Source organism: Lodderomyces beijingensis (assembly GCF_963989305.1).
Source record: "Lodderomyces beijingensis strain CBS 14171 genome assembly, chromosome: 4".
Lineage (NCBI taxonomy): Eukaryota > Fungi > Ascomycota > Pichiomycetes > Serinales > Debaryomycetaceae > Lodderomyces > Lodderomyces beijingensis.
This window is the reverse complement of record NC_089973.1, coordinates 1,004,168-1,025,343: the sequence shown is the minus strand read 5'-3', so window position 1 is coordinate 1,025,343 and position 21,176 is coordinate 1,004,168. Positions and strand designations below refer to the sequence as shown.

At 44.6% G+C, this 21,176-nt stretch overlaps 8 protein-coding genes across 8 annotated transcripts; 4 read left to right on the top strand and 4 right to left on the bottom strand. All coding sequences in view use genetic code 12, as the record gives it.

Moving 5' to 3' along the window:
* Window positions 1-918: 918 nt before the first annotated feature.
* Window positions 919-1,965, bottom strand: LODBEIA_P34780 (uncharacterized protein; the record flags this gene model as incomplete). The annotated part of the gene is made up of 1 exon (XM_066973592.1): window positions 919-1,965. One exon carries the CDS (start codon window positions 1,963-1,965, stop codon window positions 919-921), a length of 1,047 nt encoding a protein of 348 aa, XP_066830416.1.
* Window positions 1,966-2,503: 538 nt separating this feature from the next.
* Window positions 2,504-3,505, bottom strand: LODBEIA_P34770 (uncharacterized protein; the record flags this gene model as incomplete). Its single annotated transcript, XM_066973591.1, has 1 exon — window positions 2,504-3,505. The coding sequence occupies one exon, from the start codon at window positions 3,503-3,505 to the stop codon at window positions 2,504-2,506; it is 1,002 nt and encodes a 333-aa protein (XP_066830415.1).
* A 220-nt stretch (window positions 3,506-3,725) lies between these two features.
* LODBEIA_P34760 (uncharacterized protein) lies at window positions 3,726-4,766 on the bottom strand (the record flags this gene model as incomplete). The annotated part of the gene is made up of 1 exon (XM_066973590.1): window positions 3,726-4,766. The coding sequence occupies one exon, from the start codon at window positions 4,764-4,766 to the stop codon at window positions 3,726-3,728; it is 1,041 nt and encodes a 346-aa protein (XP_066830414.1).
* Window positions 4,767-5,347: 581 nt separating this feature from the next.
* LODBEIA_P34750 (uncharacterized protein) lies at window positions 5,348-6,616 on the top strand (the record flags this gene model as incomplete). Its single annotated transcript, XM_066973589.1, has 2 exons — window positions 5,348-5,361; window positions 5,431-6,616. 2 exons carry the CDS (start codon window positions 5,348-5,350, stop codon window positions 6,614-6,616), a joined length of 1,200 nt encoding a protein of 399 aa, XP_066830413.1.
* Window positions 6,617-6,802: 186 nt separating this feature from the next.
* Window positions 6,803-10,105, top strand: LODBEIA_P34740 (uncharacterized protein; the record flags this gene model as incomplete). The annotated part of the gene is made up of 1 exon (XM_066973588.1): window positions 6,803-10,105. One exon carries the CDS (start codon window positions 6,803-6,805, stop codon window positions 10,103-10,105), a length of 3,303 nt encoding a protein of 1,100 aa, XP_066830412.1.
* Window positions 10,106-10,988: 883 nt separating this feature from the next.
* On the top strand, window positions 10,989-12,266 carry LODBEIA_P34730 (uncharacterized protein; the record flags this gene model as incomplete). Its single annotated transcript, XM_066973587.1, has 1 exon — window positions 10,989-12,266. The coding sequence occupies one exon, from the start codon at window positions 10,989-10,991 to the stop codon at window positions 12,264-12,266; it is 1,278 nt and encodes a 425-aa protein (XP_066830411.1).
* A 4,589-nt stretch (window positions 12,267-16,855) lies between these two features.
* Window positions 16,856-18,562, top strand: LODBEIA_P34720 (uncharacterized protein; the record flags this gene model as incomplete). The annotated part of the gene is made up of 1 exon (XM_066973586.1): window positions 16,856-18,562. One exon carries the CDS (start codon window positions 16,856-16,858, stop codon window positions 18,560-18,562), a length of 1,707 nt encoding a protein of 568 aa, XP_066830410.1.
* A 1,846-nt stretch (window positions 18,563-20,408) lies between these two features.
* LODBEIA_P34710 (uncharacterized protein) lies at window positions 20,409-20,808 on the bottom strand (the record flags this gene model as incomplete). Its single annotated transcript, XM_066973585.1, has 2 exons — window positions 20,409-20,705; window positions 20,764-20,808. The coding sequence occupies 2 exons, from the start codon at window positions 20,806-20,808 to the stop codon at window positions 20,409-20,411; spliced, it is 342 nt and encodes a 113-aa protein (XP_066830409.1).
* Window positions 20,809-21,176: the final 368 nt, after the last annotated feature.

Below are 21,176 nucleotides of genomic sequence, written 5' to 3'. Positions count from 1 at the left end.
ACCAAACATATCTGCTGCCAAAAATTCAAGCTCCCATACAACAACAACACTCACTGTGTAAACAAAGAGAAGTATAGAAACACACGCACCACTCTCATATACAGTGATATAGACACACGTACACTCATTCTGTCTCTCTTGCGCGGCTCAGTATGTATTGATATAGTCTTGTTTTATTCGGCGATTTCCCATGCCAATTGAAGCGAGTTATAGGGGCCTATTTCTCGACAACAGTAGGGGCTATAGACTTCAAACAAGTTGGGTCTGGTGCTTTCCCACGGCAAGCCTCGTCGCTAGCTTTTAGCTCCCCCTTTTTCCATTTTTTTTTTCTTACTTTTTGGTTCCAGCTTCGTCATCGACCAAGTTCCAATCGATGGCGCCCCTGCCTCGGGAAACCAACCAGTCGTTGCACGCTTTGAAACAGCCCAGGGTGAAGAAGCCGCGGTGTTTTATTCGGCGGTTTCCCATGCCAATTCAAGCGAGTTGTAGAGGCCTTTTTCTCGACAACAGTAGGGGCTATAGACTTCAAACAAGTTGGGGCTGGTACTTTCGCTGCCTCGTGTTTCCCACGGAAAGCCTCGTCGCTAGCTTTTAGCTCCCCCTTTTTCCATTTTTTTTTTTTGGGCTTTTGGTTCCAGCTTCATCGTCGGCCAAGTTCCAATCGATGGCGCCCCTGCCTCGCGAAACCAACCAGTCGTTGCACGCTTTGAAGCAGCCCAGGGTGAAGAAGCCGCGGTGTGCTGAGAGGGGACTCGGGTGGACACACTTGACGAGCAAGAACCTGTCGCGGGCGCAGCTCAACAAGGGGGTGAATTTCCCAACTAGGGGCTATAGACTTCAAACAAGTTGGGTCTGGTACTTTCCCACGGCAAGCCTCATCGCCAGCTTTTAGCTCCCCCTTTTTCCATTTTTTTTTTCTTATTTTTTGGTTCCAGCTTCGTCATCGGCCAAGGTCCAATCGATGGCGCCCCTGCCTCGCGAAACCAACCAGTCGTTGCACGCTTTGAAACAGCCCAGGGTGAAGAAGCCGCGGTGTGCCGAGAGGGGACTCGGGTGGACACACTTGACGAGCAAGAACCTGTCGCGTGCGCAGCTCAACAAGGTGGCAAATTTCTCAACTCGTTTCTGCGCCGGCAGGCCCCACGCCATAATCACAAACCCCGCATTTGCATCGTCACCGTCACTGTTGAAGAGTAGGGCCTGTCTGATCACCTCTTCGGTAAAACTCTCCCATCCCTGTCTGGCGTGCAGATTGGCCTTGTGAGCCTCGACCGTCAAGACGGCATTCAACATCAAGACCCCGCCCTGCTGAGCCCATTTCGTCAAGTCGCCCAGCTTGGGGATTGTCTTGAACTCGCCAGGAAAGTCGATGGCTAGTGTTTTGTAGATGTTGACGAGCGACGGTGGCGGCTTGGTTGGCTCTTGCACCGAAAACGCAAGCCCGTGCGCCTGCTTATGGTTGTGGTAGGGGTCTTGTCCCAAGATCAAGCATTTAACACGCGGTAGGGGGGTTAGGTGAGACCAGGAGTAGATCTTCTCTGGCGGTGGGAATATCGTCTTTTGCTGAGCGTATTGAGCCGCGAGAAACTGCTTGAGTTTGAGAAAGTACGGTTTGGTTAGTTCCTGGTGGAGTGCCGCGAGCCACGTAGTTTCCAAAGTGTCGATTTCCAATTGGAGTAGTTGTCTTTGGTCAGCAGAGAGGCTTTTGATCCAGTGACTCTTGTTGAAGTTGTATCTCTTGCAAATAACGTCATCTTGTTCCTTGTCGAGGGTGTCCGTGGTGGCTAAAGGTTCTTCGTCGATGGAAGATGGGGTATTTTCCTGCAAAACTTGATTCGAATTCGGCCTTGCTTCAACGGTCTTGGCTTGCTCATTGTCAGTTGTTTCTTTTCTTCTTTTAGCAGACATGCTAAAGTAGTCAGTAATTAACGGTCGTTTCTTGGTGTTGCTCTTGATCTTGGTCATTGTCGTGGTCATTTGATGCAAACGCGTCCTCGCAAAGGGCACCGTTGCCAAAAACAAACCTTGAAGTTGCAATTTGGAATATATAAAAGAAGCACTTGTCTATCTACTTTCAGCCAACCTGTCCAGATAACTCGCTCGCTCGCTCTCTTTATCCGACACTATCTATGTCTATGTTAAACTGGACTTGATCTGGTAGTTGAGCAGAGTTTCAACTCAAGCAAATAGCAAAAAAATTTAAAATCAAGGCATTAACTACAATTTACTTGACTAAAAGAGGAACCATTAGATATTGCAAACCAAGCAACCAGCCACAACCACTTTCTGAAAAAAAAAAGAGAACTTCTCGATCCATGAGGTAAAGCTGATTCCTCCATATTAGTCTGTAAAAGACCTGGATATGACTAGAGGAAAAATCTGGGGTAACTGAAAAATTCGAAACCCCAAAAGACCATACAGTTTTTTCCTTTCCTTTTTCTTTTTTCATAAAAACATCCTCTATATGTATATGCAATCATAATCTGAACCTGAATCGTAGCCCTTAGAAAAGTCGATTAAACCCATAAGGATAACCTCCATCCTTGCGTAAAATCATACTAGTCAAACAACTAACCAAAAGATACACCAACAAACAGGCCACGACAATCAACCAAATCCTCAATTTCTCATTATTACCGAGCCACATACCTTTGCCCAAGTTCATCAAGGTGATGAAAACTAGCGACAACGCGCCATAGTTCAAAGCAACCAAAACAATCTCCAGTGCAAACTGGTAGTGAGTCCCACCCGAGATCAAGATGATTGCCCCCTCATCATTCTTGGCAATAAACGGCACGCGGTTCTGCAACGTGAATTGGTATCCTCCAAGACAAAGCAAGATGAATGCAATACTCGCAAAGCACAAGATGGTTTTCTTCGTGGTGAACTGCGGCCCGCGTTTGCGGATCAAGATGATCGAGCCCAACACCAAGACAAACGTCTTTACGAATTTCGCGAGTGCATCGTCGTCGGAAACGACTATTGTCCGTTGGGTGTGCTCCCCGACAAACTGAGCTAGCGACATGATCTGGTCCGATTTGGGGATGCGCCATTCCTCGTATTTGAGCTGCGACAAGTCCAAGGGAAGATCCAAGTGAGCCGGGGGGATCATCCACACGTGCGGAATCGACGTTAGCCGCAATTGCCGGAATACATCCTGATTTGTCATGTCGCTCATGTCGATCGTGAGGAAATGGAGGAAATTCGTCGATGAGTAATCCCGGTGCCATAGTTCCGAGACGCGTGCTACAATCGGCTGGAGCTGCTTGCATAGCTCGCAGTTGTGTTTCGGGTTGGTCAGGGTGAGTGTTATCAAGGTGTAGTAGTCTCTTACCCCGTCGAGGATCAGGAGGTCGCTTTGAGTAATGGCGATTTGATAGCCTAACTCTGGGGTGACTGCTTGCGAATCTCGTGCTAGTTGGGTGAGTTCTGCTGTGCTAAGTGCTTTGCATAGTTGTAGAATTGTCGTTAGCACATATAGGACGACCAATTGAACGAGTAGCATTAGTGATGTGCAAGGAGTAGTGAGAAGTGAGTGGTTTGGCTCCAAGTGTGGTTGGTTGGCTCGAGCGTCAAAGAGTTGTTTTTTTATAACTTGTTTGTTTCGCGCACATGAAGCGAGACGTCAAAGCCCGCGGCTGCCTTTCAAATAAATAAAGAATTCAATGTATATGTTCTATCACAGTTTCTAAAACCAACCCACCCACTTCTCTCCAGTGGCTTCTTCATTCCAGCACCACGAAATCTTCTTCTTCATCCTTGTTGATGATCAAGAACCCCGTGGTGACGATAAGAGCACCAAATATATAGAGAAGATTCAACTGAAACTTTTTGAATATCCAATCTCCCACCATGGCCAAGGGGATGGTCATGGATAAACCCACGGTGACGGTCAAAGGGCTGGTCAACAAAACGGCGTTGCACCAACAAAAGTCACTGATGAAAGTTATGGCTGCATTGGTGATTAAAATCTCCGTCATGAGTGAAGATTGAGGTAATTCGAATTTCTCTACTCCCGTAATGTGCAAAATCACGAGAATGGGCCACAAGCCAAGTAAACAGATCAACCCGACGTATCCAAAGAACAAATGGGTATTGAGGTTTCTCTCCTTGTGCGAGTTGGGGGTGGAGATCTTGAGCTTGAGGAGAATGGTGTATACTCCATAGATGAGTGCGCCCACCAACGCAAGCAGATTGCCAATAAAGATGAGAAACGTTGATGTTGCAGGCCCATTGTTTGGATTGTCCAGGGCGGTGTCGACTTTGGTCACAATCAACACGCCGGCAAAACTGAGCAAGATCCCGGCCACTTTGTTCTTGTTGATCTGTTCCACTGAAACCAAGTACCCGATGATCAAGGTGAAGAATGACGAGGTGGATGACAATATGGTTTGCGACGCGACTGACGTGTAGGATAAGGATGCATTGGTGACTAAATTCGCCAGGAACCAAAGAATGATAAACTGAAGCGATAATTTAAAAGTCTCATATGTGTTTACATCCAAAGCGCAAGCCAGATTCAGGTCCAAGTCCAAGTCCAAGTCCAAGTCCAAGTCTTGGCTCCCCTTGGACACCACGCAGCTCAAGTGCAGACAGTGTGGTTGCTGCTGCTGTTGTTGTTCTTGTCCTTCCTGCTGCTGTTCGTCCGATAAATTATCGTCAGAGCCATATCGACCGGGGCTGCCCAAACGCTCCTCGTCTTTCATCTGGACGCGATCATATTTCCAATCTCTTCCCATCTGGCTGACAAATTGACATAATGACATCTGTTGTAGACTTAGGTACGGGATGATGTAAAGAGAGAAACAACTGGTGTTGATCCACGTTATGAAAAAAGGTTTCCGGTACTCGTCACTTTCGACCATGGCATTAACAAGAAAACTGGATAGCACCCAAAAGACCACCACCGTTGCCAAGTTGAATAACCCAAGGATCCACTTCTGTCTTGAATGCAACGACCTGTTGGGAATGAAAAAGGCATGTACATACCGAAATATGCTAATTCGGATGTTATTTAGTGAACCCATCTTCTACCCACCTTGTGCAGCACTTGACGTGTGTATGGAGTAGTTGCTCCTAGATTGTGAAAACTGTGGATGATGAAGATGGTTATGATTGCAAGCCTATCAACAGAGTCAGAAAAAAAAAACGAAAATTGTATGAGGTCTCGTGAGGTGAGAGATAACCGATAGAGACGTGATGCGCTTCCCGTACCCACCACGACAGCCGCCGCCATGTTTTAGCGGGAGGTTTGCGCTGTTGCCTACGAGCCTCTCTCGCGACGTGTGAAACGCTCAGCAAAAGAGAGTACTATATTGAACAAGAGAGTCCATCCAACACTCAGAAAATGCCACCCAAAGTGTATGTGTTTTTTTTTACTACGAAAAGATTGAAATCAGCAAGAATGCGGTAGCTAACAATACCCACTAGCAAAGCAGTCAAAGCAGTCAAAGCAGTCAAAACAGTCAAAACAGTCAAAACAGCAACAGCAGTCAAAGCAGTCAAAACTGAGCCGCCGCTGTTCAATTACGAACGCAACCTCACGACCAACTTCAAATTTGGAGCACACGTGAGTACAGCAGGAGGCGTGTTCAAGTCCGTTGTCAATGCCAGGCAAATCGGCGCCAACAGTTTTGCCCTTTTCCTCAAATCGCCGCGCAAATGGGTCTCGCCCGAGTACAAGCCCGAAGACGTTCAACAATTCCACGAGTTGTGCTCGTTGCATGGCTATAATCCGCGCACAGATATCTTGCCCCACGGCTCCTACTTGTTGAATTTGGCCAACCCCGATGATTCAAAAGCGGAGAAATCGTACGATGCGTTCTTGGACGATTTGAAACGATGTGAGCTTTTGAACATTGGTTTGTACAATTTCCACCCGGGTCTGAGTCTAGATGGCGACCATGGTGATCTGATCCAGAAGCTAGCTCGCAATATCAACCGCGCTATCGAGGAGACCGAGTTTGTCAAGATTGTGGTTGAGAACATGGCGGGCCATGGCAACTTGATTGGATCCAAGTTGCTGGACTTGAAGAGCGTTATCGACTTGATCAAGGATAAATCTCGAGTCGGTGTGTGTTTGGACACCTGTCATTCTTTTGCCGCTGGGTATGACATTACTGACCAGGAGAAGCTAGACAAGTTCTTGCGAGAGTTTGATAGCATTGTTGGTGCTGAGTATCTCTGCGCTATCCATTTGAATGACTCCAAGGCCCCCTTGGGAGCCAACAGAGACTTGCATCAGAAGTTGGGCTTGGGCTTTTTGGGCTTGGAAGTCTTTAGAGCCATTGCCAACTGTGAAAGACTAAAGGGAATACCGATTGTCTTGGAGACCCCCATTGAAAAAGATGAAGATGATGAAGTCTATGGAGAGGAAATCAAGTTGTTGGAGTGGCTTGAAGGCAGATCACCAGACGATCCAGAGTACCTAGAGAAAAGCTCCCAGCTTGCTAAATTGGGCAAAAAAGAGCGAGACGAGCAATTGAAAAAGTTCCAAGTCAAGACTAGCAACAACAACAAGACAGCAAAGGCAAAGACGAAGAAGAACAAGGCCGAACCGGCGGCCGAAGATGATCAAGAGGTCGCTAAGCTCATGAAGAAGAGGAGATCAAAGTGAAAAAATTGCAAAAAGAGTGCCTCATTTGGTAGCGTAGGGAGCAGTAATATTATTTGTTTTCTTCATCTCTGTCTAAACAAATGAATCAAATGGAGAGGCAGAGAGAGCTCTGCGAGGGTGAAGCTTGTATAGACCATCATAGATTGAAGTCTGCCCTTTTACCCCCCATATCCTAACACTTCAATCATGTTTGGAAGTACGTCGTCGGGCTTTGGTGGCTTTGGCACCAGCTCCGCAAATACAAACTCGCCCTTTGGAGGCGGCGCGACGTCTTCAACTGCGGCGAATCCCGCATCTGCCTCACCGTTTGGTTCAAGCAACACGGGTGCCGGTGCAGGTGGTGGGCTCTTTGGTTCAGCCAGTACGGGCGCACAGCCATCGGCGTTTGGGTCGAATGCGTTTGGGTCAAACGCGGGAGCTACAAACGCTGCGCCGGCCTTTGGAAGCAACACGGGAGGCGGTGGTGGCTTGTTTGGATCACTGAGCAACAACACGTCATCTTCGCCGTTTGGCCAGCTGCAAGCACAACAACAACAACAACCTTCATCATCGGTTTTCGGCGGCGGGAATACTAATACCGGAGCGTCGGCGTTTGGCTCATCCAATGCTGGAGGCGGTGGCTTATTCGGAAGCAAGCCTGCTGGAACATCAACGTTTGGGGGCTTTGGGTCCACTAGTAACAACCCCGTGGCCACCGCCGCCACCACGTCGCCGTTTGGCCAGTCTACTACAACGAATGCGTTTGGCGGCTCTTCTGCCGTGGACCCCAACGTCAACAACGGGACTGCGGTGAAACAGTTTGCGCCATTCACGGAGAAGGACTCGGCGAACATGAACAATGTGTTTCAGAACATTTGCTGTATGCCTGAGTATAAAAATTTTTCATTCGAGGAGTTGAGATTGAAAGACTACGAGCAAGGGAGAAGGTTTCCTAGCCAAAATGCAGGTGCCACTGGAGGATTCGGTGGTGCATTTGGATCGACTCAGCAATCAGCTACTGGCGGTGGTCTCTTTGGATCGCAGAATAATAACAGCAATAACAATGCTTCGACTTCGCCATTTGGAGGCAACACGGGTGGATCTGCTTTTGGCTCGGCCTTTGGCAAATCTCCGTTTGGCCTGAACACTCAGTCTACTGGACCGTTTGGCTCTACGCAGCAGCAGCAGCAACAGGCGTCTCCGTTTGGCTCGAGTAATACAACTAATGCATTTGGTGGTGGATCAAATGCATTTGGAAGTGGCGCGAGCAGTAGTGCTTTCGGTGCTAACAAGCCGTCTGTTACCGGATTTGGTTCAAACACTGGTGGTGGTGGTGCCTTTGGTTCGGGAACTTCTGGTGGCGCCTTTGGTGGTGGTGGTGGTGGTGGTGGATTGTTTGGTCAAGGTAATCAGAGTGGAGGATTTGGAAGCGGGAATACCAGCTCGCCCTTTGGGTTGTCCAACACGGGCAATGCATTTGGAAGCAATGCTTCTCCTTTTGGTCAAAACAATACACAGCAAAGTGGTGGTGCTTTTGGCAGCAGCGCCACCACTGGCAATGCGTTTGGCTCAAATACCGGTGGATTTGGCCAATCCAACACTGGCAATGCGTTTGGCTCGAGTAATACAGGAGGTGGTGGTGGTGGTGGTGGACTATTCGGCCAACTGAGTAATGCTTTTGGTGCGAATAAACCAACGACTGGGTTTGGAGCACCATCTACTGGTGGAGGAGGGCTTTTCGGCCAACAAAACCAGAACCAACAAGGCGGTGGGTTTTTTGGTCAAAACCAGCAAAATCAACAGAGTGGAGGTTTATTCGGGTCTAAACCGGCAGGGTCTACTCCGTTTGGACAATCAAACACAACTGGAGGTGGACTATTTGGAAATAATAACAATCAGCAGAATAATAATACTAGTGGCGGCGGTGGTTTATTTGGAAATAAGCCTGCTACGGGTGGATTGTTTGGTGGTGGTAACCAACAGCAAGGTGGAGGTCTCTTTGGTCAAAATCAGCAGAGTCAACAAAGCGGTGGTTTGTTTGGATCGAAACCTGCCGGCACTACAGGTGGCGGGTTGTTTGGTGGGCAACTGTCAACCAACACCGGTACCGGAACCACTGGTGGTGGCATTGGTGGTGGTGGTGGGTTGTTTGGTGGACAGCAGAATCAACAACTGGGAATCAATGCGTTTGGAGGCGGTAACACCACTGGAGGGCTTTTTGGAAATAAGCCAAGTACTGGAGGCACCACGGGTGGCTTGTTTGGCGGCGGTGCAAGTGGTCAACAAAGCAACACTGGAACCACAGGTGGCTTGTTTGGTGGTGGTGGTGGTGGTAACACTGGCACCACGGGTGGCTTATTTGGTGGTGGTGGTGGTGGTGGAAACACTTTTTCAAGTGGATTATTTGGGGCCAAACCAGCGCAGACTGGCACGGGAGGTGGATTATTTGGTGGAGCTGCACAGCAGCCTCAGCAAACGTCACAACCGCTGTTCCTTCAACAAACTCAGCAGCAACAAACTCAGCCATTGACAAACATCAACTCGCAGAACCCATATGGGAATAATCCTTTGTTCCAGTCGATTACCGGTACAACCCAAGGACAGGGGCAGGGACAAGGACAAGGACAAGTTCCGCAAGCAATCGTTGTCAGCTCGTTGGGACCTAAAAAGGGCGTTACTTTGGGAAGCACAGCACAACGAATTGCACCGTTATTCAAAGTTAGTGTATTACCTGTGAAGAAACCGGTAGAGAAAGTGCAAGATGAAATGTTTAAAAAAAAAGCCAACAGCATATTTTCATCAGTGACCGATCTGGCTATTGTCACATCGGATATTTTCAGGCCCAACAACAATTTCAAGAAACTCGTGTTGGAGAAATCGAATGGTCCAATTCCCGAAGCAAAGAGCCCGACAAAGCAAGTTACATTTGTGTTGGACTCAAAAAAGGCCAAATCAGCTACGCCTGAGGCAATAGAATACAAGGCAAGGGCCAAACAAGAAGAAGAAGAGGAAGAAAAAGCAAACGGAGGAAAAGAAGATGAAGATCAAGTGGAACAGGGAGAACCACAGGAAGATGCAGATGGATACTGGATGTCACCGTCGCTCCAGGAACTAAAGAAGAAAACACTTTGCGAGTTGAAATCTATACCGAATTTCAGAATTGGTAGAAAAAACTATGGTGAATTGGCGTTTATCGACCCGATTGACTTGTCGTCTTTGATGAATCTTGACGACATATTGGGCAACTTGGTTACGTTTGGTGCCAAGTCCTGTATCGTTTACCCCGATGACGACGCCAAGCCGCGTCCTGGCGAAGCGTTGAATCTACCAGCAGAAATCACTTTGGAAGGATGTTATCCCATTAACAAAGCCGACAAATTGCCGATCTTGGACCCTAAAAGCGAAGTGGTCAAGAGACACATTGAGAATTTGAAGAAGATCCCCGAGATGGAGTTTATACTGTACGACCCTGAGACTGGTAACTGGAAGTTCAGAGTTAAGGAGATGTAAAAAAAAAAAAAAAAAAAGAAAGAAGAAAAAGGAGATGGAGGCCAAAAGCAAGAGAAGTGTTTTGAACTCGGGTGAATCCTAATGTGGGATGTATAGACCAGTAAATAGTAACTGTAACTGTAACTGCAGTGAGCATCTCGTATAGATTAAATCTAAAGCCGCTCAAATCATAGTCCATAAGGGTGCTACCAATTGCAATCAACCAGCTGTGGTTAAACACCAAATAAGTCAGCTTTGGGCAAAAGGTGTATCGCGGTATATTGTAGTCCTATGATACTTGTAGCTGTCTATACCCCATAAGCCATGTCCAATCAAGTTGCTCTCTCGGATGATAAAAATTCCCCGTAGCAAAAATTTAAAACACGCGAGTAGGAGAATAAAGGAGACACGAGACGAGCCACATGAAATTTCTGGCCTATTGTAGTTGAGCTTTTTTTATCTAACATGGGGCACTCCTTTAAAATGGGGGGGGCGAGAGGGCGAGGGAGAGTGTGGGTGATAGGGAAAGAGATCAATGCCATTGTTCTCTCTCTGCCTTTGGCTGTTCAGGTATATTCCCACGTTGAGATAAACGGAAGGTTTTGTTTCGAATCTTTCTTTATCTCTTGATCGGAAAAGATTAAATTTCCAAATCAACAATTTAAATTCCATCCACACCAACCACATACATTCCCCCCCCCCCTCCCGCCCCAATTCCACTTGATATATTTTTTTTTACATTTTACATATCTCTTGATTTTCTTTTTATAACTCCTTTCCATCATTCACCAGGAGTATTTTCATTTGGTTTGTTCCTTTTTTAAATCTTTTTTCTTTGAAATACATTTATCCCAAGCTTCATTCAGTTAATTGCTTTTTTTTTTTTTTTTTTATTTTTGATTCAATGACTTCGGCATACGCTACTTTGTTAGTTGGAGAGTCTTATGTCCCTGGAGTGTTGACCCTCGGCTCGAAGTTGAAGCAGTTGAAAACGAAGCACAAGTTGGTTGTTTTATTAGACACCGAGTCGATTTCGTCGGAGTTGCGGGATTTGATTGCCACGGTCTACGATGAAGTGATCCCCGTGGACACGATTGAGTCGCCGCTCGCCAAGCTTCAGGAGTCCTTGAAGGGCCGTGACGAGTTGTCGATTACCTATACCAAGTTGTTGTTGTGGGGGTTGACTCAATATGACTCGGTGGTCTATTTGGACGCCGACGTCTTGCCCTTGCAGAACTTTGATGAGATTTTTGATAAGTTCACAGTGGCCGAAGATGAAATTGCTGCATCTCCAGATTCGGGCTGGCCTGATATCTTCAATTCCGGAGTGTTTAAATTGAAACCTAGCACCACGACTCAGGATAAATTGATTGAGTTTGCTTCCAAGGGAGGAGCCGAGCTGACTTTTGACGGTGCCGATCAGGGCTTGTTGAATGAGTTTTTCCCCACTTGGACCCGCTTGCCTTATTTATACAATGTCACCCCCAACTATCGTCAAGATTACCAATACTTGCCTGCGTTCAATCGCTTCTTTAACGATATCAAGATCTTGCACTACATTGGAGCTAAAAAACCATGGCATTACGAAAGCATTTTAGCTTCGGATTTGGCCAACTTCCATCAATATTGGTGGGATGACTTCAACAAGTTTTACAGTGACGGCCATTTGAAGTACAAATTGTTGAATTTGCCCCGTGGCGAGGGCTCGAATCTTAAATTTGCCAAGTTGACTAATAAATGGGATGAAGAAGAAGCTCCACATTTGAGCGGTGGTCCCTCCCTTACTGCTGGCGCAACTGCGGCAACACTGGATGTTAATGTTGAACATGCGCCAATTTTCCCCTGGGAAGAACGTGAAAAGAGAGAAGCTACTAGGGTCTTCCATGATCAAAAGGAGTTGCCCAGTTATGAACAAAGTGAAAATGAATCTTTTGATAAGCAATTGCAGGAGAATCTTGAGAGATTGAAATCTACCAAAGTGGGCCCCACCACCGGCACCACCTCCTCTTCTACTACTACTACTAGTGAGCCAACAACTAAAAACGCATCGTTGCTGAAGGAATATGGATTCGACCAACAAGACAAGAGCTTCAATCCTGATAAATCGTTGGATGAAGTTGCTAAACTACCACTCAAGTTCCTTTCAAAAGAAAAGGCTAAAAGAGAAAGCGAAGAGAAGTAGATAGACTGGGAGGCTGAAGAGAGAAGACTAGAGACTGATTCATTTTGTTGTCATTTTTTTTTTGTTAACATACGTACACATATTACACCAACGGTCCTTATTCCCCGTATTTTTTATACAAACATCTTTAGAAGGAATTTTACTTAATCTAAACGAAATTTGAATTACATTGACTGTTTCTAATCATTCCAAGAACTCTCGAACTCGTGTGTAGTTTCAGTAAAATTGAGCCAAAAGGCAAGTCAATGAGCTGGCTCGTGGAAAGAATAGGTAAACTTATCTATACTATTTGACCAGTCAGCGGAGCCAAAGAAGAGGCTCAGTGGCCAAGTTGGTTTTTTAGCCGAAAACATCCCAGGCGTGTTTCTCGCGGGTTCAAATCTCGTCGAGTGTGTCTATCTTTTCAGAACGTTTGCATAGTATAGTGGTTAGTACAGCTCGTTGTGGCCGAGCAGACCCAGATTCGATTTCTGGTGCAGACATTCAAAAACAATTTTTATTTTTTTATGTTTCCTACATACACCTCTCTTTCTGTATAGCATTTGTAGCTGTTATAATGGATAAAAGTATTGGTTGTGATTTGGTCCACCATGAGCTGAAGCTGTAAAATTCTTGTAGAATTTTGAAAATTTTTTGGGAGTTTGCAACTAAAATTTTGTTAAAATCTATAAACAGAGATACACCTCGAAAATGATTTTTGTTTTCTACGTGAGTAAAATCTTGAAACTTTCATGAGTACCAGTATTTGTCTGAACGGAAACATGATCCAGTTCTTGAAAATTTTCAGTTACTGGAAACAAAAAAAAAAAGCCTCACTTCCGTACAAATGTGCTGTTTCTAGCCACTCTTCTTTCGCTTGTGACAAATGGGTATTGACATCACAGTGGCACCAACGTATCTTCAACTACTCTTGTTTAAGCTCTGGAAACTGAAAATACGACTAGATGATTAAAGAGCTTTCTTTTACCATTCAATCTCATTTTCAAAATATTCCGACTCTTTGTCTTTCGTTTCAGACTACACAGAATTTCCCAAGTCGACATCCTGCTTCATATGCATTATTGGGTTATGAGGGTTCAGGAACCGAGGTAGCGAAACAGCCTAAAATAAAATAAACAATCTCGCATCTCACCAATAGTGAGAAAATAACAGTCCTCCACGATTGACGTTATTCTAGTATGAGAGTTGGCATAATAACATTAATGATCTTGCAAAGTTTTGAAATTGGCGAGAAAGTAGACGTGGTGGAAAACGAGGAGGGCGCGAGGCCATCATGACATAAAGTGGGAGGAGTTTCTAGCAAGCACTTTTTTCTATTTTTTTCTTCGCAAGGTCATCCGACCAAACTTGAGTTTCAATTACTACGCTTCACTTTTGACAAATAACATGATTGATGCCAATGAGTACTTTTGAAGTTCGTTAGAGAGAGAGGACAGAAAGGAAATGAGAGCAGCAGAAGACCAGAGCAGCAGAAGAGCCATTGGTAGCTTAGCATAGAAAGAATGGCTGCAAAAAAAAAAAAGTAACAGAAAAGAGAAATTGCAATTGAAATTTGGAAATTTGATTTGGAAGTTATTAACGAACAGGAGCAATGCAAGTGAAGCTTGTTTGCATCCATGGGCTTCTAACCCTTTTGTTTTTTTTTTATTTTCCAAAAATTCATAATAACATTCTCTCTCAAAAGATAACAAAGGGGAGAGGGAAAGAGGACTTAGCAAGTTTAGTTTAGTCGGCTGTTTACTCGCTATTTAGTTAGCCAGACCAAATATGGGAAAAAAAAAAAAGAAAAATGGAACAACTATGTTTAGGATTGGGGGGGAAGGCAAAAGTGGTGCATTTTGAAGTTGATTATGACGGAGGAAAGGAGAGAGAGAGAAAGATAGAATAAACATCCTTACTTGATGACGATAACAAATGTGGCGTCGGCAGTAAGGTAGATTTGATTGCTCTCTAACAATCGAGCGCAAATTTGACGAAACAACAAAAAGAAAGACAGTGCGATATTCACCTTCCTTGAACAGACACATTGCGGCCCTTTTTTAACCCCCCCACAAACGTAAGGATCGATTTAGCAAGAGTAAGGTTATTGTTATTGTTATGTGAGACCAGATACCCGCTACTTTCTCGAGCCCTCGAAGAAACTTTAGCATCGTGTCGTCACCGAGAACGAAGGATGGGATGTTGGGTTCTCAAGCGTGTGGCTGGAAAAAAGGAATATCTTTTTATCGGAGGGGAATTAAAAAAAAAAAAATGACATTCTTCTTGTCATTTGAATTAATCGTGAACTTTGCAAATGACAGTTATGTAGTCATATCTGGTTTGAAATGGTGATTGGGTAAAAGGATCTTTCACTGCTCAAGGTAAGCTGCTGCATATAGGGCACACCCCACTCATGGACAAGTGTTTATGTCCCGTGACTTAGCCGTGAAAATATATTACGCGTCCCATTTATTATAAATGAGGAGACAATTGCTCTTTTGCTGCAAGAAACACTCCTGCCGCTACATCAGAGATGAAAATGTGACTGAAGGAGTGAGTGAGTGTGTTCGTTTCTAATTGCTGCATACTTCGTAGTTTGTTTTGGTCTTAGCAAGAGTTGCAGTTTGGGGTGCAAGTCGCGAAATAGTTTTTTTTTTTTGATGCTTTGCTTCGTTGGAATGCTGGAGAAATCCGCTTGCTCTCCAAAAAGGTAAACGCCAGGGGCTCCCCTGATTTGGTTTTAAAGCGGTAAACCGAGGTTGATACATGTATATCTGTAGGGTCTGTAACTGAAGTTGATCTGGCTGACTCCCTCTGGTGAATTGACACATTTCCCGGTCAAAAGTCACGAAGATTGTTGCAAGTGTTACTATTAAAAAAAAAAAAAAGAGGGGCGCACAATCTTTCCCCATTAGCGAGATAACAGGACCATCAACACCACCACCATCATCACCTTCATGACTTATTGCTTGACTAGCTTTTTCTCTAAAAAAACAGTTACCGCGAGATTCATTTGCAAATTTTACGGTGAATAGTTTTCAAGTTAAAACCTACTCGAGAATATAATAATCCAATGGGAACTGTATTTCTCTCATCATTCTGGTGGAAACGTGTTTAATAAAAATATGGATATTATTCTGGAGTAGCAATATTATCTGTGTATTACGGCGTACTGCCTTTCGTGGTAGGCCTAGGCGACGAGCACCACCTAGCGGTGATGGAGGTGGGCCGATCACCACAGAATAGGCAAAGAAGATACGTCAGCACGTAGACGGGATACACACCAGGCGGAAATATCCCCACGGCCGCATTCTTCCATCATTTGTCTTGCAAGTGGGGGGGACAGATATACTGCGTGCTTAAACAGTTGAAGATGGAAACAAAAGAGAGAGAAAAAAACCCTCTTTGGATTACTTGCAATTTTCTACAACCCATCAAAAATATACTTTGGATATACAACAAGCTCCATCACGTTGGAGATAAAAAATTTGATGAAGTTGATTAACTGGAAATTTGGAAATGGATAGTTGCAATTGCAGTTGAAGTTGTAGTTGAAGTTGAAAAATCGTCCTCGTAAACGACAAGAGCTCAACCAGTAAAAGCAGGGAGCAGCAGCAGCATCCAATTCCAGCCCCAAAATTGCACACATTTTTTTCTCTCTTTCTCCCACACATCCAACCCCAATAAAAAAGCTCACCCGTACATACTCGTACACCTGGTTGCATCAACAGGCATATCACTGGAGCAAAACACGGCGAGGCAACTCTGTTTGGAGTAAAAGAACCCACACACACACTTGAGAGCAGCCAGAAGAAACCAAAAGAAGCGTTATTTTTATGGTTGGAATTTTGGTGCGGTTTAAAAATATCACGATTATTTTCCAACAGCCCCCAGCACATTATTCCACCAACCACAACAACATATACCAAGACAAAATTAACCCACTTTATTAATTGGCCGTATCTCTCGATAATATCAGATCACCATCCACCTTTCCATACAAAACTTTACCAAGTATCAACAACCAACAAATACGTATTTCCTCCATTCCTTTTTTTATTTGTTTGAAAATTACATAAAAAAAACCCCCGATTCCCAAAAATCCTAGTCCTGATGAGTTGCCCCTCTGTTATTTTTTGCATCCTCAATCATATATAATACATCCTAGTGGCCCACATACTACAATATCATCATCCCCATCACCATCACCATCATCAGAAGAAGAATATCCAGTTTTTTTTTTGTTTTTATATAATTACCCACTTATTATTCAAAAAGACAAAAACCTAAGCAACCATCCATATCGCCAGTCACCATCAACAAAAAACATCCTTTTGCTTTGAGCCAGAAACCAAAACGTAGCAAGATCTGGATCAAGAGACATCTAGAGTCTAAGGATACACCAAAGAACAAGCAAAAGCAAAAACAGAATCCTGAACAAAAAGTAAAAGAAAAGGGAGAGGGAGTTGAGGACGATTGAATAGAAAGCCAACCACCCAAAACAAGGTTTTCGCAGTCAAAAAATTTCACAGTTCATAGGAGGGTTTGAAACGAAAAAAAAAGGTTATATTACCAGATTTCAAGCAAGAAGAGAGATCGTTGGGTTCAAGATGTCATATGAAGGAAACTCGTTTTACAACTACGGCCAACAGAGTCTTAGCCAGCAGCAGCAGCAGCAGGCTAAGATGTACCAGCAGCAGCAGCAGCAACAACAACAACAAGTTAAGCGTCAACAACAACATCAACATCAACAGCAGCAGCAGCAGCAGCCGTATCTTTTGCAGCAAATCCCTCAGCAACAACAACATTCACCCGTGGTGCCACCATCTCAACAGCTGATGATGTACTCGATCCCACCACCACATACGCAACAGCACATGTCTTACCAACCATACTACCCTCAACAATTTCAACAATTACAAGCGCAACAACATTCGCAGGCTCAGCAACAGCCTCAGCAGCAGGCACAGCAAGCTCAACAGCAGGTGTTAAGCGGTAACGGGGCTCATTTTTTCGACCAAAACATGTCAAACAATTACATGTTGGGCATTTCCCCGACTCATAATTTGCAGCAAAGCCATTTTCAGCCCCAGCAGTTGAGTTATTATAACATGCATCAACAACAACAACAACAACAACAGCAACAGCAGCAACAGCAGCATTTGCAACAACAACAACAACAATTACAAGCGCAGCAAGTGCAACAAATTCAACAAGCGCAACAACAAGCACAGGCTGTTGCTCAAGCAAAGGCCAATGCTGTTGCTGCCAACTCAATGGAAAAGAGAAGTAACAATAGCAGTAGACCTCCACGAGCAGCTTCAGCTGCCGCAAACGCCAAGCTGAAACAGCAGGCACGTCAAGAATCACTTGAAGTGCCTTCTCCAGCAGAACCGCACAGTTTAGTGATTTTCCCCAATTTCCCCGAGAGATTACAGAAAATCTTACCTGCACCGCCCTTAAATCAAGCCCCAATTAGACCCGATATAACTGTGAGCACCACCGCTCGGCGTGCCAAGCGTCGTTCCAAATTTAGCCAGGAGCAAGACGACTTGATCGTGAAGCTTAAACGCAAGGGGAAAAGCTGGGTTGAAATTGCCGAGATATCAGGTGTTGGTTCGTACTTGGCTGCGAGAAATAGGTACCAAGTCATTGTGGGACAACAGGGAAACAACAACTCCAGTGCATGGGATAACAATGACAAGATCTTTTTGAGGAATTTGCTTGACGCGGCGGAATTTGAGAAATGGCGTTACATCACTGCCGAATTGAACAAGTCAAGTGGCAAGTATTTCACCGATTACGAGTGTCGCGAGATGGTGCGTGATTTGTTTTGGTCTAATCCCGCCAGTTTTGGAGTTAGCGAGGAGACCATAAAGGAGAGTATGAAGGAGAAGAAGCAAACTGAAAAGACCATTGAGCAGCGTGAACAGCAGCGGAAGAAGAAAATGAACAATGCTGCTGCTGCTGCTGCTGCTGCCGCGGCCGCGGTTGTCTCGTCTGCTGGAAACAATACTGCTGGTGCCGGGGTTGGTGTGGGGTACGATCCATACGGAAACAGTAACCTTTCTGCAACTACTTCCCAAGCTCCAATTCAAACGCAGCAACAACAGCAACAGCCACAACAACAACAACCACAATCGCAACCACCACAGCAACCACCACAACCCCCACCACAACAACAGCAGCAGCAACCCGGTGTTACGGGGTTGTCGTCCGCTGTTCCTCAAGTTCAGAATCAGCAGATGGATCATCAACAACAGCAGCAACAACCACCACCTTCGCTAGGCTCGTATTACTCGAAGTCGTTCTACTAAAGTTTTCAATGGCTTTTATTTTGTTCTTTTTTTTTCCCCACATACTGCTCAACGCTCGGGAAAATCTGCTTGTATTAATTTCAAAATTCAGCTCTGCCGATATTAAAATTCCCCCCAATTTTGTCATCATTAATTTTTTCTTCTTTTTTTTTTTTTTATTCTTTCTTTCAATCTTGTTGTATTTTATGTATCTTACGTATTCTCACAAGGCGCTTTTATTTGATTGTGCTTTAAAAAAACCCCATTCTACCAATTAATATATATTAATTAAAAATTTATATATATTATGAAAGATGGCTATTATCTCTGAGGTTGCAAATTTTATCTGTGCTAGTTTTGCCGCGATCTTGACGTACTAATAAGGGGGAAGGGGGAAAGAAGAAAGGGGGCTTTTTTTTTGATTGTTGTGAATACCGCTTAAGACGCAAAAACGGCTGAAAGTGCCCCTTTTTGATAAGTTTGGATTACAAGCATTGTGACAGTCACTAAAACCGTTGAAATCAATTTAGTTTGGCTGCTATGTAAGCTATTACACGCTTAAAATTGTCTTGGGAAGGGATGGTTAAATTTGAGGACTGCTTTTCTTGGTGTTATTGTCGGTGATTGAAGGTTGATAAGTTCCCTTTGGCCAAAGTCAAACGACAAAACTGATATAGAAAGTCAAATAACCTTTCTCTTTTTTTTTTTTTTTCCCTCAAAGTTCTCTCCATCTGTTGTAGATAGCAACACGATTGATTGCCGAGTACCTAAATAGGGTATAGCTTGGTAGCAGGGTGGTCCTTTCGTTCTAGACTGTAACGGGCATTTGATGGTTGCGTGTTTGGCGAAGCCAGAGCTTTGGTAGTTTTTTTTTTTTCACTTGAAACATCCAGAACGTGCTCTCTCTAAACAAACACAACAGCAACACCTTAGAAGGCGAAACAGTATCAAAGGTTAGTGAATGAATGAGATGGACAAGTATTTGCTCGGTCGGTGTATGTCAACTTTTTCTCCAGCCAACAGAAAGGTGGCATTCGGGATTTGGAAAAAAAAAGTGGGCACGTGTCGATGGCCGACCTGTAAAAATAAATTAAGCGATATTTGGGGGCTTTTTTTTAAATATCTGGGCCGTTTATCAAATTAGGTTTTTGTAAATTTTTTTTTTTCTATCGTTCATCCCAATTAGGCTAATATTTCCCAACAGTAGTAGGCTAAAGTTTAATTCACCTGCAAAATGACGGCTGTGCGGCTCGCGGTAAAACTTACTGCAAACTGCAGACAAGTCACCTGACATGGAGTTTTATTTATTGAACACGTGACAAATGGCCAACAAGACATCAAAATCCTCACGATCAACACGGATTTCAGGTCAAGAACAACATCCACGCAAGGTCAGGCCAGGTGCCGGACACCATCCGCTAAAGTTGTTGTTGCCATGTTTTGAAATATCGCTCGAGTATACATATATCCATAATTTTTTTTTTCGACTCGCATAGGCTACAAGGAACCAGTCGCCTCCATTTATAGTGTTATAGACCCCCACGGCACTCTTCCTTCCACCCTCTCACATCAAAGATTGGAGTCAATCAGACTCTCCACTTTTGATTTGGTTTGTAAGTTTAGAGTTGAAGCTTGCAAGCTGCCGGTATACTAAGAGATTGAGGGATTTTCCGAGGGTTGGGTTACAGCATTGGGGTTCACGAAGGCCGCATGTTGCAGAGCCTTGCTAGCAACCTCCCCACCCACGAAACCACAGAATCAAAGAAATCACTAAACAAACGATAAAGGTCTCCTGTATTTCCTAGGTAGTCAGATAAGGAGAGGCTTATACCATTGCAATCAGACCCACAGGAATGCCGAGATTACCCTATACCAGTCCAGCACTCTTCTCCATCTCTTTCAACTTGCGATGAACAACATCAATCTTATCCTGTGGTTTCTGAGTCTTATCGACCCGCGTACCGACTCGAATATCACTTTGAATCCGAGCAACGCCACCTTCGTGTAGCACCTCGTGCATGTGACCTATCAATTCCATGACTTCATTCCAAGGCCCAGCAATAGTTGTACCGGCTGAATGCAAAGTTGTTTCTAGGGGCGAGTCCTGGGCAATTTTGGTTATGATTGCCACCTCATTGGAAACTGATGGTGTACCAAGTCCAATCTACAGCGATGTTAGTATGAGTGAAAGGTGAAACTGAGAAGGTGCTGACGATACGTACGGGAATGAGGCAGACGTCTGCTAGACAGTGTAGTGTCACTGGCATGTTTTTTTGCTGTATTTTGTTTTGGTGATGATACGCCAGGGTTCAGGGGTTCAACAAGATCCTAGATGTGGATCTGACCCTCTTTCTTTTTCTTTTGTTTTTCGACTTGAGAGGTTTGTATAATAAATGATAGAGCCGATGATTCCGACTCGCTTTTAAAGCCGGGTTTGAGAGTCAATGCAATTTCACTTGCCTTGAACTTAGCTTGAACTTAGCTTGGACTTAGCTAGACTTAGCTAGACTCTAGCAAAGGGGATGTCGTACGGGGTTAAATATATTGGGGATGTTGTAGGTGCCATCGCTCAGGCATGGCATCGTCACCGCACCAGAGCACCCTTCCATGCTATCTCGACGGTTTATTTTCCCGC